This window comes from Drosophila albomicans, chromosome 2R (genome assembly GCF_009650485.2).
Source record: "Drosophila albomicans strain 15112-1751.03 chromosome 2R, ASM965048v2, whole genome shotgun sequence".
In the NCBI taxonomy this organism is placed as follows: Eukaryota; Metazoa; Arthropoda; class Insecta; order Diptera; family Drosophilidae; genus Drosophila; species Drosophila albomicans.
The window spans coordinates 8,836,303-8,862,721 of record NC_047631.2 but is presented as its reverse complement, the minus strand read 5'-3'; the positions used below and the strand labels follow the sequence as shown (position 1 = coordinate 8,862,721).

General features: G+C 39.5%; 7 protein-coding genes across 8 annotated transcripts; 5 read left to right on the top strand and 2 right to left on the bottom strand.

Annotated features, from left to right (window-relative positions):
• Positions 1 to 29: 29 nt before the first annotated feature.
• Positions 30 to 1,610, top strand: LOC117576338 (angiopoietin-related protein 7). Its single transcript, XM_034261012.2, has 3 exons — positions 30 to 96; positions 166 to 610; positions 666 to 1,610. The coding sequence occupies exons 1-3, from the start codon at positions 91 to 93 to the stop codon at positions 1,346 to 1,348; spliced, it is 1,134 nt and encodes a 377-aa protein (XP_034116903.2). The 5' UTR covers positions 30 to 90; the 3' UTR covers positions 1,349 to 1,610.
• A 104-nt stretch (positions 1,611 to 1,714) lies between these two features.
• LOC117576336 (serine/threonine-protein kinase PAK 2) lies at positions 1,715 to 12,657 on the top strand. Its single transcript, XM_034261010.2, has 2 exons — positions 1,715 to 4,811; positions 10,491 to 12,657. Exon 1 carries the CDS (start codon positions 2,763 to 2,765, stop codon positions 4,524 to 4,526), a length of 1,764 nt encoding a protein of 587 aa, XP_034116901.2. The 5' UTR covers positions 1,715 to 2,762; the 3' UTR covers positions 4,527 to 4,811; positions 10,491 to 12,657.
• A 1,123-nt stretch (positions 12,658 to 13,780) lies between these two features.
• Positions 13,781 to 15,314, bottom strand: LOC117576337 (methionine synthase reductase). The gene is made up of 2 exons (XM_034261011.2): positions 15,161 to 15,314; positions 13,781 to 15,106 (listed from the first exon to the last, which is right to left on the bottom strand). The coding sequence occupies exons 1-2, from the start codon at positions 15,284 to 15,286 to the stop codon at positions 13,832 to 13,834; spliced, it is 1,401 nt and encodes a 466-aa protein (XP_034116902.1). The 5' UTR covers positions 15,287 to 15,314; the 3' UTR covers positions 13,781 to 13,831.
• A 306-nt stretch (positions 15,315 to 15,620) lies between these two features.
• LOC117576340 (tetratricopeptide repeat protein 1) lies at positions 15,621 to 16,726 on the top strand. The gene is made up of 2 exons (XM_034261015.2): positions 15,621 to 16,302; positions 16,359 to 16,726. The coding sequence occupies exons 1-2, from the start codon at positions 15,758 to 15,760 to the stop codon at positions 16,648 to 16,650; spliced, it is 837 nt and encodes a 278-aa protein (XP_034116906.1). The 5' UTR covers positions 15,621 to 15,757; the 3' UTR covers positions 16,651 to 16,726.
• A 94-nt stretch (positions 16,727 to 16,820) lies between these two features.
• Positions 16,821 to 21,373, top strand: LOC117576334 (protein CLEC16A homolog). 2 transcript variants are annotated; one of them, XM_034261008.2, is made up of 11 exons: positions 16,821 to 17,355; positions 17,417 to 17,556; positions 17,615 to 17,763; positions 17,927 to 18,069; positions 18,128 to 18,214; positions 18,275 to 19,089; positions 19,352 to 19,468; positions 19,528 to 19,989; positions 20,052 to 20,604; positions 20,663 to 20,875; positions 20,937 to 21,373. In XM_034261008.2, exons 1-11 carry the CDS (start codon positions 17,150 to 17,152, stop codon positions 21,274 to 21,276), a joined length of 3,225 nt encoding a protein of 1,074 aa, XP_034116899.2. In that variant the 5' UTR covers positions 16,821 to 17,149; the 3' UTR covers positions 21,277 to 21,373. The 2 variants fall into 2 exon arrangements, with proteins under 2 accessions (XP_034116899.2, XP_051864199.1); XM_052008239.1 differs by lacking the exons at positions 16,821 to 17,355; positions 17,417 to 17,556; positions 17,615 to 17,763; ... (1 more) ...; positions 18,128 to 18,214; positions 18,275 to 19,089 and adding an exon at positions 19,249 to 19,267.
• Positions 21,374 to 24,672: 3,299 nt separating this feature from the next.
• Positions 24,673 to 25,213, top strand: LOC117574918 (28S ribosomal protein S33, mitochondrial). The gene is made up of 2 exons (XM_034258968.2): positions 24,673 to 24,897; positions 24,958 to 25,213. The coding sequence occupies exons 1-2, from the start codon at positions 24,775 to 24,777 to the stop codon at positions 25,177 to 25,179; spliced, it is 345 nt and encodes a 114-aa protein (XP_034114859.1). The 5' UTR covers positions 24,673 to 24,774; the 3' UTR covers positions 25,180 to 25,213.
• On the bottom strand, positions 25,201 to 26,339 carry LOC117574920 (uncharacterized). The gene is made up of 4 exons (XM_034258969.2): positions 26,177 to 26,339; positions 25,946 to 26,113; positions 25,680 to 25,888; positions 25,201 to 25,588 (listed from the first exon to the last, which is right to left on the bottom strand). Exons 1-4 carry the CDS (start codon positions 26,283 to 26,285, stop codon positions 25,214 to 25,216), a joined length of 861 nt encoding a protein of 286 aa, XP_034114860.1. The 5' UTR covers positions 26,286 to 26,339; the 3' UTR covers positions 25,201 to 25,213.
• Between the last annotated feature and the right edge of the window lie 80 nt (positions 26,340 to 26,419).

Sequence of the window (26,419 nt, the reverse complement as noted above, 5' to 3'; positions counted from 1 at the left end):
AATCTACAACACATGGTGCTAATAAAAATTCCATAGGACTGGGATGCGATGCTTTAGTTTCAATTTGCACACCGACAACGTCGCATCAAAATGCTGGTAAATGCGCCGCATTTTCATTCAACGCAATTCATCTTCCCTTTTACTACGCAATTTCTGCATTTCTAGCTATCAACTGTTGTTCTGCTCATCTCCATTTTGTGCCCAGTGCATGTGGAAGCTAATATGGACAGCAACTTGACACCCAATATGCAGTGGGCGTCTGTGGAACGTAAGCTACAATCGATCAAGCGAGCACAGGAAGACCAACGACGCAAACTACTCCACATTGATCTAAAGATTAATCAAATGCTCGGCAAGATGATTCACCACATTTATGTGGAGCAACCTGCCAACGTGGAGAGTTACCACAATGCTCTCGGGGCTTGGCAAAATAATTCGTTTAAATTGCTAGAGAATATCAACAAACTGCAGAAGAGTTTAGATCAAAGGGGGGAGCATGACCAGAAACTCTCCGAAATACGTGAATTGCTGACGCAGCAAGCGACGTGCACTGCAGAACTACAACAACAACAGAAAGCAGCTACAGAGGAAACGTCCAAAAGCGAATCAAGTACGAACTTGAAATTGAAAATAATAACTAAAACACTCACCTGTTCCTTTCGCAGTTTATTTCCAGCCTGCCAAGTCCGATTGCTATGAATTGGATGAGCAGCAACGCATCGATGGTGTCTACAAGTTTCTAGAGCCGGAACTAAATGAAGTGCAACGTGACTTCAATGAACGTTACTGCGCCTTTGCCGCAGACGGTGGTCCAGCTTGGACGGTGATCCAAAGACGCAGCAAGAACATCAACAATTGGGTGCACTTCAATCGCAGTTGGGACGAGTATCGCGCTGGTTTTGGCCACCTGGACAAGGATTTTTGGTTTGGCAATGCGTTCATACATCGCATTGTCTATCGCGATGACTATGTGCTGCGCATTGAACTGGAAGATCACAATGGAGTTGAGACCTGGGCCGAATATGGGTTATTTCGCTTGGACAGCGAAAGTTATAACTATCAGTTGGAGATTGACGAACTGCATGTGAATAGCACGACCAGTGATGCACTCTCGGCTCACAATCATTTGGACTTTCAAGCCAATGAAGGCAACACCATTTGTAATGGTTGGTGGTTTGATGATCAGTGTTTAGCGAAGGAGGAGAATAAAGCCAATTTAAATGGCCATCACATCACTTGGGGCAACTGGCACAACGAATTCACACTGGATGCATCTCGGATGATGATACGACCGCGTAACATTATTGAAAAACTTAACACCGATGATGAGTTCTACACGGAGGACTAAATCTGAAGTTTAAAACTGTCTAAACGATAAACGAATAAGAGTATTCGCAGTATTCCACGTATGGGGAGATTGAGATATTTTGGTACCGAAATGAACGTTACCGCCGTGGATTTGATACCAAAGTATCGCTGCTGAACTCAGCCAGTGTGTAAAGTATCGGTATATGTAGTAGGTTTTTTGATATATAATAAATAATTTTCATTTTATTGCAGGTGATAACATAATTTCTTATCTTACACAGTTTTATAACTTAATTTAAATTAGCAAAATTGATAATAAATTTAAAAATGTTAGTAAACTGAGTAGTATTGAAGTTTAAATATATCATAGAAAAGCAAACCTGTTTAGTATTTTATGTATTTTTGATGCGGCGCATTTTTACTCTTTCGACAATCGGTCACACAATAATTCCGACGTTGTTCGTGTGTGCGTGCGAGTGCGACAGCAGTACACGGCCTAGTGCAGCGCGACTTGCAGCAAAGGAGAAAAATTAAAAGAAGTTGTATAGTTTTTTACAAAGAAAGAAAAGTATCTGTCGCAGCGAAAATCATATAAAAAGATATATCGCTTGTGTGTGTAGAAAACTAAAAATGGCACAAAGCAATGGCATTGAATAAAAGTGAAGTTTTTGCGGCTCAGGCAACAAAATAATTGAAACAACAACATCTAACCAGCCATACAAAAGGGAAAGAACAAGACGCTACCGCGGCCACTCCTTTTGTGCCCGTCGTTCGTTGTCTCGTTCCAGAAAAATGTGTGTGTGTGTGCGTGCGTGCGTGTGAGTGAGTATTTCGTGCTACGTCCGTGCGTGTGTGTATGTTTGTGTGTGGTAATTGAAAAATTGTGATTAGGAGTGCATAAATTAAAAAGTAGTAGAATTAATTGCATTCATTAGACAAGTGAGTAGGCAATAAAAAGTGAAAATTCTGCGCTGCGCACACGAAACAATAACAAGAAAAATGGCAAATATGATGTTTTATTGTGTCTGCAAAAGCTCAAGCGAAGTTAACTAAAGAGAGAGATAAGCGAACGAACGTTAAACATAGACACGCATACACACAAATACATATACACAGAGTGACACACACATATAAAGACATACAGCAGCGGAGTACAGCGTGCGTGTGTGTTTATGACTCACGGCTGGCCCTGTGAGCAGTTAGCAAGTGCAAGCAAGACAACATAAGCGTGAGCAACGAGTGTGCAAACGAGATACGAGATACGTTGCTACCTACGCCAACAACAACGACAACAAAATCGCTGCCGTTTCTGCTGCCGCGCTTCAATAGAATTTCCCAAAGCAGTTGTTGAGCGCGACTAATCGCATTTGAAGAAAATTCCAACGTAGCAAGCAGAAGCAACAGACAGAGGACAAACCCGTAAATAGAAAAGAGAAAAGGAAAATATCACGATCATGAGTTTCACGAAGTGGTTCAAGAAGAAGGAGCAAATCTCCGAGATCGGCGCACCAACAAACTTCCAAAGGCACTTCCATGTCTCCCGCAACCAGGAGACGGGCGATCTCGAAGGTCTGCCCACACCATGGGTGCGTCTGATGAATACACAGATCACCCGCGATGAGCAGGACAAGAATCCGGATGCAGCGTATCACGCGGTCAAATACTACAATTACTCAATCAAGAAGAAGGAGCAAGAGGTGTTTAAGCCCTTCATCACGGAGGATGTGATACACGAGGAGTCCAAAGAGATTGACAACTATGTCAACTACAAGAACAAACACAAGTCCCAGGACATTGATAAGTCCTCCGATGACGATGGCAGTGGTAACTCCACGGCCACTGAGACGAGCAGCAGCGGCTGCGGCAGCTCGGCCGCGCACAGCAACAGCAGCAGTCTGAACGATAGCAGTCAACAGTCATTGATACCGTTGGATGCTTTAAACGACGTGATCAAGGAACTGGAATCCAATTTGGGCCGTGATACGCTTAAGCCAGTACCGAGGTCGACGTCGACAGCGGGAAGCAACAGCAGCGGCTTAGAGCCGCCACCGGTGCCGCCCAAGAAGTCATCGCAGCACATGCAGCCACAGTTGAAGCCACAGATTAAGCCAAAGCCACACAGTGTGACACAGCAAAAGTTCCAGCGCATATCCGATCTGCGTGCCATCGATGGCCACGATGATGCAACACAACTGCATAAGATCAACACGGACACGATCATTATAAAGCCAGCGCCCGCTGGCGGCACCAACAATGACACATCGGAGGATGCGCCTGAGGAGACGATATTGCGCCGCTCAAAGGAGAAACGGGCGCATAAAACCGATTCAGAGATCTATGAAGAGCTGCGCGCCATCTGTAATCCCGAGGATCCCCGCGAACGTTACAAAACCACCCAGGAGGTGGGCAAGGGTGCCTCGGGCATTGTATTTATTGCCGGCGATCTGCAGTCCGAGGCCCAAGTGGCGGTCAAAACGATCGAGATGAAGAATCAATCGTCCAAGGATCTCATACTCACAGAAATTCGTGTGCTCAAGGACTTTAATCACAAGAACTTGGTCAATTTCCTTGACGCCTATCTGCTAGAGCCCGAGGATCAGCTCTGGGTGGTCATGGAATACATGGATGGTGGTCCACTCACTGATGTTGTCACCGAGACGGTGATGAAGGAGCGTCAAATCGCCTGCGTCTGTCGGGAGGTGTTATATGCCATCAGTTTTCTGCATGCCAAGGGCATCATACATCGCGACATCAAGTCTGATAATGTATTGCTGGGCATGGATGGTTCCGTCAAGGTAACGGACTTTGGTTTCTGCGCCAACATCGAGGGAGATGAGAAGCGTCAAACGATGGTTGGGACGCCGTATTGGATGGCACCAGAGGTGGTGACGCGAAAGAAATACGGCAAGAAGGTAGACATTTGGTCCATCGGCATTATGGCCATAGAAATGATCGAAGGTCAGCCGCCATATCTGTATGAGACGCCACTGCGTGCTCTCTACCTGATTGCCGCCAATGGCCGGCCCGACATTAAGAGCTGGGACAAATTGAGTCCAAGTCTGCAGGATTTCCTCGATCGTTGTCTGCAGGTCGAGGTGGATCGGAGGGCCACAGCCGATGAGCTGCTGAAGCATCCGTTCCTCGATGATTGCAGCGAGGTGAAGGCACTGGTGCCCAACATCAAGGCGGCCAAGAAGGTGTTGCGTCGCAACGTATAGTTAATGTGCAATCAACATCATCGAGCGGCCAGGCTGCTCTATGCGTGATGTGATCCATGAATGGATGGACAACTCCTCTCCTCCTTCCCAAACTAAAACTTCATCACTCCGCTATTTCCTTGGATATTTTGGAGGAGAATGTGTGTAAATTAAAACTGGAACAAAATGCTGACAAAAGTCTTTCACAATTACAATAAACAACAACAACAAAAGGAGCAAAAAAAACAATTTTAACAACCAAAACGATAATTCTTGTACATCGCGGGCCGATAACACCGTTAATTGGTAAGTTTCAACGAAATTGAAAGTATTTTGTAAGAAGAAATATAATATATTGTTATATATATTATATATTGGAAAACATCATGAGTTTTCGCATTGTAAAACTCAAAAAAATGTTTTGAGAAAAGAACAAAATATCATTAAGTAATTTTTATTACATTTAATGATCAATTTATCATCCCTAATCGTAATCACTATAATGCTAGCACAGTGTTTTGTTATCTTAATATGTCATAATTATAAAGTACCTGCAAAAGAAAACCCCCAAAGCAACTTAAATGCATTTTAATCAATCAGAACTAATGAAGTCGTGAAATTTTTTGTCGTCTTGACAATTGTCTACCATTTACTAGAATGCAAATATAAGTGTTTGCTCCATTTGTAAATGCTATTCAGCTTTGTCTGGAAGTTGGATTATTTTTTATTAGTTTATTTCTGCTGGTACATTTGTTGTTTAATGAAGCACTGTATCAAAAAATGACGACAAATTTTGGATAAGTTTTAATTTTTTCAGCTCATTTGTAAATAAAAATAAATCTAAGTTGCTCATTTCAAGTTTTTTTTTAAAAGTTAGACCGTAACTATTTTTTCCGATCTTTAGAAAACCAAGAGAAAATCTATAAAAATGAATAATCTTAAATTATTTTTATACAAACCACTTAATCGAATATGATATGGTTTCCAATATTAAACAGAGTGGTTTCTTTATGTGGAAAGAAAATAAACTATAAAAAAAGAACTCTCAATTAAAATAGATTTGCTAAGATATAAAATTGCTAATCAAGATACTTTTGTACAAAACAATTGACAAAAGAAATATGGGAATAAGTACAATATTTTATTCCTTTGAAAAGAACTTTTGTTAAAACAACTGAGAAATAACAACTAATCACCTTTAAGTATAAAATTGCTAATCAAATCGAGAGTCGAGTCGAGTGTGTGCAATCTTGCCGCATATCGATTGTGAACCAACGCAAAACGTTGACAAGAAACCGAAACTGGTTTAGTAGTTCAATGGAAATTGACAATTCAAATCTTTCTCATCAGGCGATGAATGAATGCTGCTTGTTTTTGTGTAAAGTGGAAGGGAATTGTGGAGACACGTTGTACAAATTTAATGACCTGCTCTATAATCAACTGAAAATTGTGAAACAGAAAAAGAGTTTAAATTTCGATCAAGGTCTCATGAGTGTATTTGCTTTTGTTTACGACGATCATACGCAATTTGCATGTGAATCATCTTTGTACATCATATATTTGTATTTAAAATAATTTGCTTACTAATTCGTATTTAAATGTCTGCCTACTGCTCCTTTGATGCTATCGATACTCGATAATAAAACGATAACAGCGCTTATACTCCAGTAAGGGCATTAAAGCTTTGACTTGAGCTTTTGAGTTCAAGAGCAACAACAACACTAACACTTGGTTGTATTTTGTTGCTGAACTAGCAAAAGCCCATTGAAAAGTAGTACATACATAAGCACACACAAACATGCAAAATGTGAAGCAACAACAATTACGTATGTGAGTGAAGCCAACGCCATTTCATACGCTTGCTCGCATTTCCTGTTGGACAGCGAAGAAAAGACTTGGAATATTGCTTTGTCTGCCAAAAAGCGTAAAAAAAATACTCATAACACAAAAAAAAAACTTCAATTCACACAGCAGCAGCGTAGCACAGCAACACCTACACACTCATACGCTTGTAATCAAGCTCAGTATTTTTGCCTTATCAACAAGCACTTCACTTATACATACATCTAAACATATACTAAGCTGTCATGAAACCCCGCAATGGACGTCGCTTTTTTTTATGTTTTTCTATTCTTTTTATTTTATCAAATTCTTAGAACATTTTTTATAAGAATTTAAGTTGATTCTGATAAGATGGCAAAACTTGCGACGCGATCGCAGTCTGTTTTTCTGCCTGCCCGCCAGTGTTGCTGTGCAGCTAATTGTAGTTGCAGTAGTCAATTTCGCTGCTATTGTCTCTTTTCATTTTGTTCATTCTTTCTGTTTTGTTGTCTGCATTTTTTCTTCACTCACCGCCTTCCACTTATTGAATTTAATTGCTTGTGCAGTGGCGACGACGACGACGACGCCGCTACTGACTGCTATGAGCGACGGGGACGGACGACAGACGTCACAGTGCGCTATTTATACGCTCTCACTTACACTTACACTGTTGTTACTGTGTAACGCTATCTCTCTCTTTCTTTCAAGCTGTCTGTCCCGCTCCCTTTTTTACTCACTCCCCCACTCGCAGTGTGAGTGTGCGTGCACTTTTCTACCGGATCTCTGGCTGTTTATTTGTTTATATTAGCAGCGGCAAATACTTTTGCTTTCCGTCGTACTCCCAAAGAGGGGAGAAAAGGCAGAGCGGCAGTTGTTTGTGTATGTGTGTTTGGTGAGTGTCACTTTCTGATCGGCAAAGTTTCATTTTGTTGTGTTTTATGCGGATACATTTTGAGCTTTTGTGTGCCAAATGTCTTAACAGAGGCGATAACAAACAACAACAATAAAAATAGCTGACAGTGACACCAGCAGCAGCAACAGCGCAGCGGCAATACAATGAATAATCATTTTGCAAATATTTAACTCAGGAAATCAATATGGGCTTTTAAATTGCATGTGCCCTACACAAGTACATACATACATACATACAAACAGAGAAATGTCATTTGTATGTGTGCGTTTCCAGTTTTCTTGCGGCGGCTGCTGCTGCTGCAGTTGCATGCTGCCTTTCTGCCGGCTGCTGCTGCTGGGAGTGGCACTGTTGGGGCCAAAGTACAATTTCAATTTCATGCGTGTGCCTTGTGAAAGGCCCTAAGGCACTCATACACATGTGCAAAAAAAAAAAGAATACATGTGCATTTGTGTTTGTGTGTTTATGCAGATAGTTTGCGCCTGTTTCGCCACCGACATTGAACGGACGCCATTCGTGTCTGTAAATGTATGTGCTGTATAACACATGGATACAAGCAACTACATAAGTATTTGTGTCTGTTATTTGTATTTGCCTAGACGAACGCCCAAAACAAAAACAACGAAAAAAAAGCACACGCAAAACTAAGCAATGACTAAACCCATTTCTTTGGTGCGTTTCGTTCGATTTGGAACTTTTAGCGTCCAATCCCACCGCAATGATAATTTCACCTTGCGCGCAAAAGGTTTTACGTTTTGGTTTTTCTGTTTCTGTTTTGGCTTTGTTTCGTTTATTGAACCACATGAGTCTCATGCCTTTGGCTCTGCTTGCTTGTTGTTGTTTTTGTTGATACGCGGAATTGAGTGTAGATGGATGATTCACTCGTTATATATTTTTGGGGTGGGGAGGGAGAATTTCGTGTGGCGAGCTCGTTTTTCATAACAAACATGGCAGCGGTCGACCTCCATTCCCACCACCCCCGCCTCCATCTGTAGTTCGTTTGTTGTTACATTTTGTGCGACATTTTGCATATGCATCACGCAAAAGCCCAACAGTATAATAATTATATGTAATACACAAATTTCGTAGGCATTACGTACATCTGATATTATAGAGTGGAGTGAAGTGCTTTGAATTTTGCAAAGAAAAAAACACTCATCCAACAATTGCACATTGTTTTATTGTGGTGACTTGTTCAACATGTTCCACATGCACTCCACATGACACAATACACAACGCGACAGCTATACAGTCAATGAGCTTTCATAGCGGTTTTTATATTTGCAATGATATTTTTGCTGTGGATCTTGGGCACACTTGGTACTCAAAAGTGGAGCATGGCGCTGTTTTCGAGGCATAAATCAGATGCCGCTGCCTTTTGTTCCCATTTGCATAAATATAAAAAAAAAACTACAGATAATTGCCGACATAACTGTGTTTATACCGCGCACTTAAAATGTGTAATGAGAGTGTATAGTCGACTATATCAAATGTGTTGAGAAATTCTTACAGAGAGAGAGAGGGAGAAATGCGTTTGTTTTCGTTTGAAAAGCTCTGTGGACTCTGTTGCTTGTTGGTGATCAAAGCCGAGCTTACGAGTGTGTATGGTACGTGAGTACATTTAAGAATGAGTATTTCGTGACGTTAAATCGATATTTGTTTTATTTTTATTGAATTGAATTGAGGATATGTAAATCACGTAAAGAAATTAGAATGGGAATAATACGGCAAATGCACTTCCGTAATGTTTTTTTTTTTTTTTTTTTGTCAATGGAAAATTGTTTTGTTATGAAGTGTGCGAGAGCGAGAAGAGCGAGTCGAGTCTTATCTGAGGAATCATAAATAAAAATACAAAAAACTACTTGTGTAACAAACAATGGGAGACGAGCTTCGAGAGTGGCACGGCCAGAAATGTCGCTGGGATTTTTCATTGAAATTTAAGCGTGACTTTAGCGCGGGCGCTTCACATGCCGATAAATACGCATACACATGAATGCAAGCATATGTACAATCCATCACACACACATAAATATAACGTATACATAAATTCATACATACATATAAACAATTATTGCGCTGATAATTGACTGTGGGCATTGTGACGCGCGCTCTCATCGCCAACAGCAAAAACAACAAGACGGTCAAAAAAAAGAAAAATAATAACAAGGCGACTTTTGTGTTTTGTATGCCACATACCGTGCACTTGCTAATAAAACGACCTGTTGCGCTTAGCGGCCTGTAAAAATTATTAATAATAAATAATAATACAACAACTAACATTCCCCTACATATATAATATATGTACATAAATAGATTCAACTAAAAATGAGGAAAATATGATTTTAATTATGCAGAAAGTGGGCAAGCAAAGCCGTGAAATCGCATAACTCGCCGTAACGCCGCTGCCCACAATTGAAATGCACTCGAGCTCGCTCTTCTTCTTCCACGTCCCCATCAATGCCATTCGCCCAGAATGTCTAACATGATACTTTGTTGTTCAATTTTATACATACGTTTTCCTTCTGTTGTTTTTTTTTTTTGTTGTTCACTCTGGTAACCTAATCAGCTGCGTCGATATCTTAATCGCACTGATAAAGAGCAGCAATTGATAAGACAAGCGAAATGAGTACTTGATTGGCGAGTCGAATAGTTGCTTGGCTATTTTCAACAATTTCTGCTACACAATACTTGCATGCGAGTGTGTGTGTGTCTTTGGTCAGGGCTCATTGAAATTATGCAATACTTATCGTAATTAATAAAGGTCGAAATGTTAATTGAAACAAAGTTCAAGAGTACTCGCATACATCTCTATAAATATATATGTGTATGTCTCCTCCTCTGTATTTGCTTAAGCTGTTCAATAGCTACATGAAAGCGATTGTGTTTGTGCAGACATTGATGCAAATATTTACCCTTAAGCTGAGTTTGGGGCGAGTCACAAAAACCGGTGAAAAAGCTATGCAAAAAATCAGTAGTGTGTTTGAATTGCCGTATATGAATCGAACTTTAAATTCAGTAAAGGAAAAATTGAAATATTGAGGTGTCTTAATATAAACTTAAACAGGTAGAGAATATGCTGACTCAAAGATAAAAATATAATGTCTGATAAGCAACACGTTTATTTGCTTTGATATAAAAATACTATAAAATGACTCATAGACTTTTTGTAATCGATACACGTAAATTAGCTTCAGCTCCCACAGAATTGCACATCACTAATGTTAAACTCTTTTGTTTTGATTTTTCGTTTACAGCAACTGCAGCAGGGGACGGAGAAATGTAAACAGAGCTTCTAACTGCAGCAACAACAAAATTGCAAGGTGGATTGCAGCGACGTCGCAGCGGGAGGATCGTCATAAACAAGAACAAAAGCTCGCATAAAGTTTTGTTTTGGTATAGATTAAAAGGAAGCCGGCCTAAAGTTGTGCAGTTGTTTGACTGTGTTTTGCTTACTATTTTTGTTTTTATTTTGCCTGAGACATACGATATACATATGCATATACACATACATACATCTATAGATACTTATATATTAAGTATATATGACTGGCTGAGTGTGCCCACAGTGTATACCCTCTAACGGTATATGCTAAGAATACGATTTAAATTACAATTATGATAACGATACAATAGATTAATTATGTTTCATTGTATGCGTACACACACACGTATTGTTAAGTGAACAGTAGATGGATAAATGTTTACATAGTATATACATATACATAAATGTGATTTAAGCGATTTTATCAAAGCTGCATTATGCAATTCTACATAAAATTCGTCGTAGTCTCTAAGTGCAACAACTAAAAACACAACAAACAAATTAAACATGCAATACTTGTTGTAAATTACCAAAAAAAAAGATAAAAAAGATAAGATGATAAAATGGAAACTATATTAAAATGTAACAAGTGGAAATGAGTGTGTAACAAGTGCCATTAGGACTTAGCTAGCAGCAGTGAGTGACACAACAAGAAAAACAAAAACAAATAACAACAAACAACGATAAACAATTCCGTAGCAATTCGTATTACCAATCTTAATAATTAGCAGCATTCATTACCTACTAAAGAAGTATTACAGATCAAAAATATACCCCAAAAGTTCTTTTTTAAATGTTGACAAAAGAGTTCTATATTCCATTTAAACTAGTACAAAACACAAAAATACTAAGACTAACATAACCGGAAAAACAGTTGTCGAAATTCAAGTTTGCTAAGAATTGCCCAAACATAAGAAAAAATTTACTGCCATAAAAAGAAATGCGCACAAATTATGAATACAAATACAATATCAATTAGAGAATTGAGTAACGACAAAAAAAGAACGGTAACGTGTGTGTCAAAAACTGAATGATAATTCTATGTAGAGTTTATATTGTATACAAAACAATATTGTAGAATTGAGGCACATAACTAAGTAGTTCCCATGGAAAATTTTTGTGCAGATGCCAAATACAAAAACAAAGCGAAATGAATAAACATAGCAGGAGCGGAAGCAGTGAAGTGAAAGGAATTGTGAAAAGTTAAAGCATAAAACCTTAGCCAAAATCGAGTCTTCGTCGAGTTTACGTTTCGGCCTTTTCGATTTAGTTGAAATATATTATGCTCTTTCCAATCAAAGTCCGATTTTTTCTCCAATTGCAAAACTAGTCTCTTAAATAATCAGTGTTTTGGGAAGAGCATTGATATCTTCGGTGCGCCGATGCTTAGCTTTGTTTACTTGTTAATATACAAATCAAATGATATACAATTATTTTTTATGTAGTGTAGCTTATTAGTAGAGAGGTTTTTAACTCGTTTCCACATAAATCCGACCGTCACAGATTTGATATTGCGATATTAGTAGCTATCGACTGCTGCTGCAAAACGGTCATAGTTAAATTTTTAAAATCCTATTTTAATGTAATTGAAGGTATGCAAATAAATAGTTAATTCAAGCAAGGGAAACAGTGAAAATCAATTTCATTTCGATAACACTTCCAAAATGTCTGCCATTTCTAACGATAACTTTTTCTATCGTCCTTTTCGTATTTTTAACCGATTAAAACTCACGTTTCTCTTGCAACACATTTGAACAGCGTACCAGAGATCTTATCAGATTCAGATTAATAAATATGCAACACATTCAGCAAAATATTAAGTACGTAATGCGTTTTTGCATAATTTAGAGCTTATATTAAAGGAAATTTGGTTATTGGCTTATGGACAGTGTATTAATTATTATTAGGAAAAGGCAAAACAACGAACGCAAAAGTATTTTCGGATATATTTGCAGTTAGGAAAAGTATTCTGAGCCAGTTTTGCTGGCATCAAAACGGAGACATACCCGAACATACATAATCGCAAGCGCATTTAAAACAAAATTATTAACGAACTTGTAAGTTTAAACACACAACAAAAAGGCAATGATTACAATTAACGAAGAGAAACGAAACTTAAGTCTTTATATGGTAGAATAAATTTTTATACGCAATTTTTATTGCAAATTGTAAAAAAAACACTATAAACAAAAGAGAAATATGAAGGAAAAGGAACTATGAACTATGCAAAAAAAAAAAAAAAAACTGTATGTCATCCAAGAAATTTTTATAAATCCTTAATCCGTTGTATTCGTAACTTATGAAAAACAAAAACAAAAAAAACCAACATGCAAATTATAAATAGTATATATACAATATATTAAAAATACATACGACAATTGGCGCTATTTCAATTAAATGTAGTTAAAATACCTAAATATTATGCATATACAAATACTTCAAAACGGAAATAACGAACACATGTGTAAAATATGCTTTATCCAAAATTGTTAATTTGTTTTTTTTTTTTTTGCTCATCATGCTTGGTTCACTTTCGTTTTGCACAGAAATTCCACAAACACACACACAATAAGTTGAATGCATTTTTTGCAATTTACTTTGCATAACTAAGTCGTAATCGTACATTACATTTATCTATACACATATTTTAATTGTAATAATTCAAATTATTTTTGCAATTTATTATTAAACATTTATTTTACAAAACACTGATGAGCTGATAGTATGAGAAATTGAGTATACATATATAAATACAATATATATATTTAGTTATAATCTATTATATAGACTCTATACGCACACCCACTACGATTATTATTAAATTAACCGCTGTCAGAAGATCGTTTCCGTACAGTGATTTACAATTTTATACGCACAATTGTATGTATTACTTTAGTTTGCACTGTCATTTTTATTTTGTGTTGTTAAATATATCGTTATTTACTTATTCGACCAAAGCACTTTATTCTTTTACTACATCCCTCAAGTGTTGTTACATTAAGCAATTGGAAATGCTTTTAAATTTTTGTAAGATTAACGTTAATGTTTGGTACATTTGAAGTTGTTGGATAATTAGAAGGGTACATGTTACAGCATCTGGTTTTATTGGTTTAAAAAGTGGTACATTTGTACCATGGTTGGTATATTTATACCAAAAGTGGTACATTTCGAAAGTATAAGATAGGAATGCCACCAAACTGGTGAATTTCGATTTCTTTGAAGACAACGTAAAAAATATGTTTATCTACAATATGGTAAGCAATTTGTCAGTGTCTATAGCCAAATATCTTCGCGATATTTGCCCAGCGAACGCAGCTCCTTTATCTTTTCCAACGCCGCCCTCTCATCCAGTTGCAGGACACGTTGCAGACAGCCTCTCACAGTCTCCTCGATGGACTTGGATATTTTCGCGCCATCCGCACAAATGTACATCACGGTCGATGGTTGCTGTAGCAGATCAACAAGTTCCGCTGCATCTTTTTCGAGCAAGTCCTGTACATATTTTGGTTCATCGCCCGTTGAAGTTCGAGAATAACAAACGCGTAAACGTTGCAACACTGAAGTTGCTTCCCAGTGGCTTAGTTGCTGTTGCTTTAGAACAGCTTGCGGTGTTTTAGCTCCCACATAAAGCCAAGTTTGTCCAGTGCTCTTTGACTCACTAAGCTCCTTGTGAGCCAAAAATCCAAGGAATGGAGCAAGCGCTGTGCCAACTGCTATTAGAATTTGATTGCCTGGTAGCTCGGCAGCTGTGAATCGAAAGCTGTTCTGTGTGCGTGGATACACAAACAAATTGGCCACTTGCTGCTCTTTGACTAGAGACAGTTTTACGTCCAGCATGCTAGTTGTTACACCAGGTTTCTTGTCAAGAATTGAGTAAATGATCCTCAGTTGCTTTGTGTATTCGAGAGGACTGTTGGCTATAGAATAAGGACGTGGCAGCAGGCGCGGCAAATGCTCCACTAGCAACGCTAGTGTTGGCATGCAGCTCCCGCAAATGTCGAGCAGCTGCATCAAGCATAGGCCGCGCTCCAAAATTAGAGATTGGTAATGAGCGACGCCTTGTTTGGCGGAAAGACTGTTCAGAAAAGCACGTTCCTTGACATCGCTGGTACAATTGGCCAACGCACTGAGGAACTGCTTCTGCGGCACTCCATGGAGATTAAGATAGAAGGTGAAGATCTCACGAGGAGTCGCTGATGTTGGTACATAAACGGGCACTTTAGCAGTCTTCTTGGTACAGTTGGGAACTAATCGAACATAACAAGTGATGTCCGCTTGCTCAGTCAAGTTGAGGCGCTGCAGTAGCTTCGCTACCACATTGGAATTATTGCAGGGCAACACGGCCAGTGTATCACCGGGATCGTAGTTCAGCTCAGCCAGCGGTGTCAAGTCTAGTGTTAACTCCACTACACGTTTGGTTTCTGTAGCTGCATCGGCGGACACGAGTTCTTGGGCATCGATTATGTGCACAGCTGTGGGTTTGTAATTATCACGTACGAATGGAAACTTTAACTTCTCATCGTAGTCTGGTTGAGCACATGGCTTAGACTGCAACATTTAAAGCTCTACAATGGGTATTTTAAGGTACATGGCAACACATACCTGTTTTGCATCGGTAAAGACCACTTCAAGATTGCTTTCCAGTGTCTTGGCTGCAACATACTCAGTCAACGTATAGGCGGCAATATCCAAAACAATTGGATTATCCAGTTGATCGGTGTCGCCCATCGTCAGAGTTGTGTGACCATAACAACATTTCTACAATATACGTTAGAGGATATACCAAACAAAATACAGAAAATACAAGAATTACCACTTGATTTCACTTCAGAAAAAAAAACGGAATTGAAAAAAGTAACGGCTATTTTGCATACGAATTGAAGTATAAAATTAAATACAGTAAAAATACTATGAAACAGTCCTCCAATAGCTATGACAACGTATTGGACTCTTATAAATAGTGTTTGTTTTTATAAATAATATTTTTTTCCCCGACGCCTTGGCAACTCTGTTGCGGTGTGACTGCATTTTAGGCAGCACGACAATCAGCGCCAGCTTTTAGGGTGACCTGACTGCCAAAATTAAAGAAAGAAGAGTTAACCTGCACTGCAGACGCACAATAAATAATACGAATCATCACAGACAGCCGATTAAACATTTCGGAAAAAGCATTGTGAAATTGTATAAAGTCTACACAGCATGACAGAAAAAACAAGTAGCGAAGACGAGTTCCATGATGCGCTCAGCGAACCAAATCCATCCGTAGAAAAAGTTTCAACAACAGCGTCAGAAAATGAGAAATTAATCGAGGACATCATAAAGAAGAATAGCGATTTACGACTAGACGCGGATGACGATGATGAGGAGGGTGCTGCTGGTGGCAAAAGTGACGTCGACGACGACGATAAAAAGGAAATTTTACAACCCGATGGCGAGTTAAGCATTGAAGAATTACAGGAACAAGAAAAAGGTTTGAGTTCCGAGGCGTTGGAAGCGAATAAAGAAAAGGCAGCGAAACTAAAGCTGGAGGGAAATGAATTCTTTAAGAATGAGGAGGCGTTGCGCGCTGTGGAAGTTTATACAGAAGCACTCAACATTTGTCCTTCAGCAAACAGCAAAGAACGTGCCGTGTTATTTGGCAATCGGGCTGCAGCCAAAATGAAGCTGTCATCGAATAAATCGGCCATTGACGATTGCACCAAAGCCATTGAACTCTATCCTGAATATGTGCGGGCGTTATTAAGGTATGTGTATTAACTAATTTATTAATTCAAAGTAATAACCGTAATCTTTGAAATAGGCGCGCAAAGCTTTATGAAGGTGAAGATAGACTGGACGAAGCTTTGACGGATTATAAGAGCGTCTATGAAATTGATCCAGGACAGCGGGAAGCTCGTGAAGCAAAAATGCGACTACCACCTCTGATCAATGAGCGCAATGAGAAGCTCAAAACCGAAATGATGTCGAGCCTAAAGGATTTGGGCAACATGATATTGAAACCATTTGGTTTGTCCACTGCGAATTTTCAAATGCAACAGGATCCCAATTCTGGTTCATATTCCATTAATTTTAATCAGAAGAATAATAGTTAATATGGAATGCAGTAACGTCGTGATGTTTGTTAAATGCTGAGCAATTTTGGAGATGAAAGAAAACATTTAAAATGCTTGTTGAATGTGTTTTTGTTGAGTGGGACGAATCAGCTGATTGGGTTGGAGTTGCTGCAGTGTGACCGACCATTCTGTGTGTGAACCTGCAGTCAGTGTGACCTGACACGCGCACAAAACAGCTGGCTTTGACACCTGCTGTCTTCGCTGTGACGAAAACTTAAAAAGAAGAAGCAGAGTTCGTTTATAGAAAATTGGGATAATTATTTTACTTTTTTGCAAAATTACAAAATTCACATCGTTGCAACTTACAAAACATTTGCAATTTTGGGGCTACTCATTGTGAGTTGTGCGGTGAAAATCTGCCGAACTCCTCAAGTGCCAATGACAACGTCGTATTGGAAAGTCTTTTGTGTTGTGTTATGACGCTGTGAAATAATAAATTAGTAAATCAATTGCATAGCTATTATTAGCACCCATAATTATGTTTCGCAGTCGAAGCTGGTTCGGCGGCCCTTGGGGTGGACGCCCCAAAAATCGTCTGTCGTTGGAGCACCTGAAGTACCTGTATAGCATTTTGGAGAAGAACACCACAGTATCGGAAAGCAATCGTGGGCTGCTGGTTGAATCACTGCGCTGCATTGCCGAGATACTCATCTGGGGCGATCAACATGATTCGCTGGTCTTTGAGTAAGTCTTTTGTTCGCATAATTACAATAATCAAATGATGTCATTCTGCATTGTTTTCTAGTTTCTTCTTGGAGAAGAATATGCTTTCGTATTTCCTGCACATTATGCGTCAGAAGAGCGGCGGTTCCAGTTTTGTTTGCGTTCAGCTGCTGCAGACTCTTAACATACTCTTCGAGAACATACGCAATGAGACTTCCTTGTGTAGGCTTAAAGGATTTGTTTATAATGTTGTAGTATAATAGTGCCTCTTATTTTGTAGATTACTTGCTGAGCAATAACCATGTCAACTCCATTATGGTGCACAAGTTCGATTTCTCAGACGAGGATGTTATGGGCTATTACATACTCTTCCTGAAGACATTGAGTCTTAAGCTGAACACACACACTATACACTTTTTCTACAATGAGGTGCGTTCTTATTGTTGTTAATTGCAAAGAAAGTTGAAATAATGTTAGAATATTTTTGAATGCTACGATTGGTTCGTGTCATTAATGATTTTAAGTAGCAAGATCCTTTTTATACATATACATTTACTTATTAAAAACGTATTTATTTAATTTTCTTGTGCAGCACACGAATGACTTTCCACTCTACACGGAGGCAATAAAATTCTTCAACCATCCGGAGTCCATGGTGCGTATTGCGGTGCGCACAATATCCTTAAACGTCTACAAGGTGCAAAATGATAGCATGTTGCGTTTTATTCGCGATAAGTGAGTAGAATAGTTAGATCTTTATATATTTAATTTACAATCGCATCTCTTCTTGCAGAACTGCTGCACCGTATTTCAGCAACTTGGTCTGGTTCATTGGCAAACACATCCTGGAGCTGGACACCTGTGTGCGCACAGATATCGAGTCAGTAGTGATCATCTTTCTTAATATACATCTTAACATATTTTCCTGTACTTTTTGCAGTCACCAGTCGAACCAAAAGCTATCAAATTTGGTGGCCGAACATCTCGATCATTTGCATTACTTGAGTGATATATTGCTGTTGGACATCAAGGATCTGAATGCTGTGCTCACTGAACATCTACTGCATAAGCTTTTTGTACCTTTGTATATATTTTCGCTGACACCAGCGCCTCCTCCGCCCTCCCTCGCCGTCGTCACACAGAATTTAGCTGCTGTTTTGAATCGCAATGTGGATATTGATATCCAGGAGATGCACAATCCACGAGTGAGTTCTATTGTCGCACTCTACCTTCTATCGCTAGTTTTTCTGGTCGTAACACATGCGCCGCTGGTTCATGCTTTGGCCTGGGTGATACTCAATGGAGATCACAGCGTTTTCAAGGAGGGTGCGGCCGAGATACTCAACTCGTATGTCGAGCATCGCGAGGTGGTTGTGCCTGGCTTTGGGGAGCCACATGAGAGTCTTGAACAGGCGCTGGACACGGTGATTGGCCACACGCAAAGCACAAGCGCAAGTTCTGGTACTGATGCGGTTAGCGAAGATAGCGGCGTTGAATCAACGCCAGCCACATCAGCATCGCCGATCAACAGGCACATTGAAACCGTTGCTGAGGCGGCAGCCACAAGACTGCGCAACATTACCGACGAGGAGAAGCAGCGACTTCAGCAGACGACCTCAACAACAGCGCAGCAGGGCTACGCAGAGTTGGCCAAACCGTTTCTGGACACTGTGCTCCAAGCGCTCGATTGCACAGAGAATGATTATTTGGCGTTGTTATCGCTGTGCCTCATCTATGCCATGTCGCACAATCGAGGTAAGTTCTTGGGATCGTGTGCTAACTAACATTAAAGATTCATCGCCATGCGCCAGATTCAGCTCGATTATCCAAGCTAACTCTGCTCTCCTCTGTCTCTCTCACATTTCACGCTCTCATTTTAACGCTTGGTCTTTTGTCCATATTAATAAATGTGTGTGTACATTATAATCAGATGGTATGTAACTACTTAACCTTTCCATACTAATCTAAAACAAGTCTCTGCAAAGACTCTACTCACATTTATTCATTTATTCCGCAGGCATGAAGAACGAGTGGTTCGAGCAAGTACTGTCCAAGTCGATGCATGGCTCGTTTAGCTATCGCACAGCGCTCATTGAGCATCTTCTCAACATCATTACGATGTCGAGTCAACCAGGTAGGAGACGCTAATCGCTCTTAAGATAGCTTTTCTTAAATATCGATTTGTTTTTGCAGCTTGTCGCATTCGTTTGATCACTGTGGAGATTGCTCTAGAGCTATTGCTCACCTTTACCAAATCTGCTGCTGATGAGGCGCCCTGCATAACGTCTACACAGCAAGGATTACTCTTTGGAGCACGCAATCAGTCGATGGTTGTACTGCGCAACTTTTACAAGTCGGAAGATATATTTCTTGATCTGTTTGAAGACGAATACAACGAGATGCGCAAAGCGCAGCTCAACGTTGAGTTTCTCTGCATGGACTCGACGATTTTGCTGCCGCCGACAGGGACGCCGTTGACGGGCATCGGTTTCACGCGTCGTCTGCCGTGCGGCGAGGTGGAGAAGGCGCGTCGTGCCATACGCGTCTATTTTTTGTTGCGGCGCACATGCCAAAAGTTCTTGAACGAAAAAGAGTCGCTACTGCCGCTGACGAATGTTGTGAATCTGGTGCAGGTGGACAATGTCCTTGATCTGAGTGAGTAAACCACAGCATTGCATTTGCAAACCAAACTCAACATGTTGTTTACATTATTGCAGATAATAGCGACCTGATTGCTTGCACTGTGGTGTCAAAGGACAATGCAAAGCAACGACGCTTTCTGGTCATCGATGCGCTCCAGCTGATACTGGTGGAGCCCGATGCCAAGCTGCTGGGTTGGGGCGTTGCCAAGTTTGTTGGTTTCCTGCAGGACGTAGAAGTGCAGGGCGATAAAGACGATTCTCGATGCCTGCACATCACTGTACATCGTGGCGGTGTCACACACAATCGCACGCCTTTGCTCTCGGCCAAATTTCTGTTTGATGATCACATACGCTGCATGGCAGCCAAGCAGCGGCTGACAAAGGGACGCAGCAAGGCGCGACAAAAGAAAATGTATCAAATAGCCCAGTTAATAGAAATTCCCGGCCAAATGGATTCCCCTTTATATCCAGTCGGTGGCACAAGCTCACACAGTGGCGGCAACACGCGGCTCGTGCAGAGGGGAGGCTTGACGGCAAATCGCGTGCCAGGATTTGCTGCAGTGTTGCGCAGCAATAATAGCGCTGGTGTAAGCCGCACCCAGATGGCACAGAATCGATCCTTAGAGGGGTAATATCATAATTATTAATCAAAAAATTAAGAATCTAACTTTTGTCAATATTTGTAGCCTGCGGAACGAGGGAGGAGGACGCTCACGACGTCGTAGTCCCATTACTGGAGCCAGTTCCCCATCAAGTCTACGCCCAGACAACTTGGATCGCGATCGTTCGCCAAGCATGAGTGGCGGCAGTCACAGCTCTTCGCAGTCGCGTGAGAATTCACAGGCGCGCAGTTCCGGCAATCGATCCCGCGAGGGTAGCCCAAGGATGCCGAGACCACGGTAATTTATAACAATTCACGTTACGAAATACCTTTTTCATTACTAATTCTTCGTTTTGCAGCTCGGAGGAAATTCCGCTGGAAGATTTTCAGCATTCGCGCAATAACAGTCCACATTCACGCAGCAGCGTTTTAGGCAATCCTTCGCCTTCCTCCCGTTCGCATACGCCCTCTCGCATGCTGCACTACGATCAGATATCAGTGCACAGCGCCTCACCGCGTGAACCCTCATTGCTGATTGGCGGCACGAATGCTTTATTGAGCCCCTTGAATGGAGGCGTAGCTATTGCCAGAGAAGTGCTGCCAGTGCAAAGTTCCGAGGAGACTTCGTTTATAGGCAATGATGGTGATGGAGCTACGGAGAATAGACGAAAAGGCAGGGGCACAATTGAAACTGTTTAAATTATAATTAACTGAACTTAGTATTGCGATGACGTTGTAACTATATGTGCATAATTTTAAAGTTTAATTGTCGCTAAAATTGTGTTATTCCAACTAATGTTACTTTTAGTTTTCATTTAGCAATAAACGTTGATTTGACGAATTTAAAAATAAGATTTTCGTACAAACATTTTTATTTGAATAGTATAGTAACGGTCAAAAATTAAAGTAAGTCTGATTAATTCTCATTTTGGAATTGCTGAGTTTAGAATTTGTCTGTTAATTGCGAATTAAAAAGTAAAAATTAAAATCTGTTGAGTTTGATGTTCAAATTGAAAGTAGCTGAGTATTTACAACATTAAAACCCAAATTTAAAATTTGAGATATGGCGATTTGATGTGCGTCAAGATAGCTCCGCAACTTTAGCGTCACATATCGATAAAAAAATATCGGCTAAAACAAACTTTTCATTTTCGTCTTTTTACGTGATATTTAAACTAAAATTAAAAAAGTTTAAATGCAAAACAATAGAAAATTAAATTATCTTTCTATTAAATTCATGTTTGTCAAATTTCATGCAGTATTTGTGCACTAAAATCGTGATTGAAAAATTGGGGTAGCAACATTTTTGCAAATATCTCGGCTTTGACGAGTTATCGGCCAAATCGGCTTATGACAAGTTATAGAGTATTGTTTTATAAATATACCCTCAAAAATTCATAATTTTAAAACTTTTCGTTTTTGAGATATTTCAGGAAAAGTACGATAACCTCAGCTCCAGCCCCATACAAAATGAGCACAAAAAAATAATGCTGCCGATTAATGACCGTAACTTTTTTTTGACTTTCTTGTCGGCCATAGCGCACATTATACTTTCATAGATACAACTATAAGGAAGATATATAGCAATTTTGGTTGAAATCCAACAATCTGTTTTTGAGAAAATTGACCTTTTCCTAACCCGCTAAAACAAGTTCATTTCGCAGGTGCATCAAATCACTGGAACCAGCGTGGAACCAGTCAGTGTTAAATAACACCATTTGGACTTTGGCGGGACTTCAAATACTTGCAGAAAATAACTAAATGAAACAAATATTACTATAATTTAAAATTACATTTAAATACTCTATTTATATATATATTACTTTGTTATAATTAATAAATATACGCAATTAAATATTCTTATTTAAATCGTAATTTTGCAGTTTACTTGATCACTGTTAGCGGCAAAACGCTATCATCAAATTATTATTAATATTTGCAGAACTTGTAGGCCATGTCGCGCTATTTCATTCTATTCGAATCAAATAGACAAATATTTTGCTTTTTGATTTATTAAAGTCGGTTAAGCCGTTTTCGGGAAAATTCAATTTTTGTGATTATTGCGAAAATTACAAATAAATTTAAATTTGGCATGGCAACGCTTAACATCTGCGAAGCTAGTACAAAGTTAGCGTCGAATTTTTGTTTTGCAGATTATTCAACATTTTGACTATGTACATAATTGGTCAATACTTTAAAAAATAGATAATTAACATATGTATCATTTCCCAATATATACTACATAGCAAATTATCATAGTTTCCGAGAAAATTCAAAATAACATTTACATTTTTCGATTATACGCTCTTACGCATTGCTATAATATAAACATAAGAAATTCGAATGCTTTACAATTTGTTTTATTCAAATCGTGCTATTCGTTTTCGAGAAAATCGCATTTTAGTAGAATAGTACACATTTTTGAATTTTTGCGCGTTACCTAAAGTAGTCAAAACGTTGCCAAATTTAAAAAATGGCGATCATGCACATATCTATTTATCATATTTATTACCCATATATATCCCCAACTTATTGGCCATGTCGCGCTATTTCATTCTATTCGAATCAAATAGACAAACATTTTGCTTTTTGTTTTGTTCAAATCGTTCAAGCCGTTTTCGGGAAAATTCAATTTTTGTGATTATTGCCAAACTAATATTACCATGGTGGCAACACGTGTTACGGCCGAAAGTTGGGCCATTCTTTATGAACTTGGTGGCAACTCTGGAACATAACGGAATAGTGCTGTATCACTAATAGCCTCTTTCCACCGCACGGTTTTCTTTGGTTTTCTTTGGTTTTTTCACGTTCAGGCCGAATGTTACGTTCGCCCCATGTAAAAACCCATAAGAAAAAAAAGTCGGTTTTTCTACGTTCGCGAGCTACGTAGAAATAGCGAACGCACTTTTTGGGTAATTATGCGATATTTTGATCGATATGACAACGAAAAAGAGCTCACCACTAACAAAACAGCTGACATTAAAGTGCGCCAAGGTATGAAAATAGAAAAATAAAAATTTTATTTTGCTTTTTAAAGCAAATTTTTTATATTTTAGATGAGCCAAAAAACTCGAAAGCCGTCAATATCGTGGAGTGGCATCCACAAGGCTATGTTGTTCGAGTTATGGAAGGAGAAATGTAGTGCCTTTTTTGGCCAATCCACAAAGGCGCTCCACAAGGATGCCAAACTCCTCCCTATTAATTCGAAAATTATCTTCAAAAAATGATTCGTTGTTTCCAGGAACATCGCGCTCCTAAAAACACCCATGCCGATGCTAAAAAGTAAATGTATTTATGTAAATATTACATTGCTGCCAGCAATGGCCTATACTCTATACTTCGCTAATTTTCCCTCCACTTCGTTAAAATCCTCATAAAAATTCTGCAATTTAATAAAATTTTCCATTTTCAAATGCGCGTGCTTTTTTTTGAAATGTTCGCCAACTCGTGTTTACATTTGAACAGCTGATATTTCAGAGCGGCCATATTGAGAAATTTACCGTTGCCCATATTTTTCGGTTCGTGCAGATGGAAACCCCGAAACGGGACTTTAAAAAACGTAGAAAAACTGAGTGAGGTGGAAAGAGGCTATAACCATACAATACAGCTTTTTTTGCTTAGAAAAAATGACACCACTGGACTGGGGTTGCAATAATACTGTTTTTGATGATACAAAAAATTTTACTGGCTGAAGCATCTACATATGGTTAGTGAGCAGAACATACTCTATAATTTGTCAAAGCCGAGATATTTGCAAAAATGTTGCTACCCCAATTTTTCAATCACGATTTTAGTGCACAAATACTGCATGAAATTTGACGAACATGGATTTAATAGAAAGATAATTTAATTTTCTATTGTTTTGCATTTAAACTTTTTTTAATTTTAGTTTAAATATCACGTAAAAAGACGAAAATAAAAAGTTTTTTTTAGCCGATATTTTTTTATCGATATGTGACGCTAAAGTTGCGGAGCTATCTTGACGCACATCTTGACGCACATGGCGATTTGTCGATTATTTCGATAGCCGATTTGAACAGATTTCGATTATAAGACACGAATCGACACCGACTGAACAAATTATCGATAACGCATTGTTGGTAGTGCACAGCTGATTTTTGTGTTGCGGCTGCAGTGACATAACCCCAACATTTTGCTTAAAACTATATTTTAAGCATTTAATTTTACTGACTGAAAATGTCATCGTATAAATACAGCGAGCTCATTAAGCTCGGCACACAATATGCACGCCGCATGAATTATCTGTCGAATCGGATATTTGGCGAAGTGGCGCGCACAACAAACGACAAGTCAATGAAGGTAAAGTGACAAATGTTGTACTTGATTAAACCACAATATTAATGATATGACATTTGTCAGGTTGTTCGCATGTTCTCTGAGGAGCCCATACAGAAGCGGGATTATGTTGTCAACTGGTATCCGCGTCACGTGGAGACGCATCTTCTCATGAAGAATCTACGCGATTATGGCTTGTTCCGTGATGAGCATCAGGACTTCAAGGAGGAGATGAAACGACTGCGCAAGCTGCGCGGCAAGGCGCCGCCCAAGAAGGGCGAAGGCAAACGTGCTTCCAAGAAATAGACATAATAAACAAAATTCTATAATATAAACGTAACTATATTTTCGTTAATAATTTGGCAGTGCCTGCAAACACAACATCATCGTGTTGTCGACACTCGTACTCCACGCTGGATATCTTGCGAGCCTTCAGTAGGCGCACTGTAATCACGGTGTCCGTTTCAAGGCGGCAAGGTTTGAGGAATTTGAAATGCTGTTCCAGCACAACAGTTCCAGGTCCCGGAAGCTTTGTGCCAATTATTCCAGCTACTACAGCGTTTAATAAAGCGCCGTGCACTCGACGTTCCGACACCGGCAACTGGGTGGTGTGAATGTGGTTAAAGTCACCGGTAAATTGAGAAAATGTCTCAAGATCCTGCTGCGTAAAGCGTTTTATCACTTCGACCTTCTGCAGTTTCGCTTGACTGCTCAGCTGACGGCGCAGTTGTTGGAGCAGCATTTTCTAGCTGTGTCACTTCAATGCGAGTGCCAAAATCTTCTAGGAATACTTGGCAGAGTTTCACAATGCGGGCGTCTTTTGATTCCTGACGCCAATGCTGCACGCGCTGCAGCAAGTCTGGAGTAATGAGCTCTTGTTTTGTGGTCAATTCAGCACTGAGTAGTTGATAGTGAAGTGCCAAGGAATGCAGTACAATTTCCGTGTGCTCTGTTCGTAGAAATAAGCTTCTGATTATAGCGATATTTTCTAGTATAAAGCGAGCAGCTTGTGTATCTATCAAGATGGTGGGAAACGTTACGCAAATCCTTTAAATTTATTTAAAAAACTTACCTAAGCAGAAATTACACAATGCCGCCACTGCGTGCAACTGCAAATTTGGGTTTTGGGTGTCCAAGGATGCTACAAAGACATCTAATGCATCGGCGGCATGCAAATGTGGCCAATTAATGGGATCGTAGGCAAAATTGGCCAAATTAGCGGTGACTTGTTCTAAGGCCTCTATTGAAAGTTGTGATTGTTTACATTTAGCTGTGTCAGCTGTTTACTGATTTATTTGCTTACCAACGTTGGTTGATGTGTAATACTCGTCAACCAGATGCCCAATAAAAGCACGCCTATCAATACCGCCTTCCGGTGTTTTGCGTTTTAAATGTTTATGGCTGGAAAACATGAAGAGTTTAATAAATTGACGCTTAAATGCAACAGGTATCTGATAATTGACATTCAGCTGTTTACGCATGCATTACGAACAATGCAGCCATGATAAACAGGGTTGCTCAGCAAAGCATCGAATGGTTTGGCGCC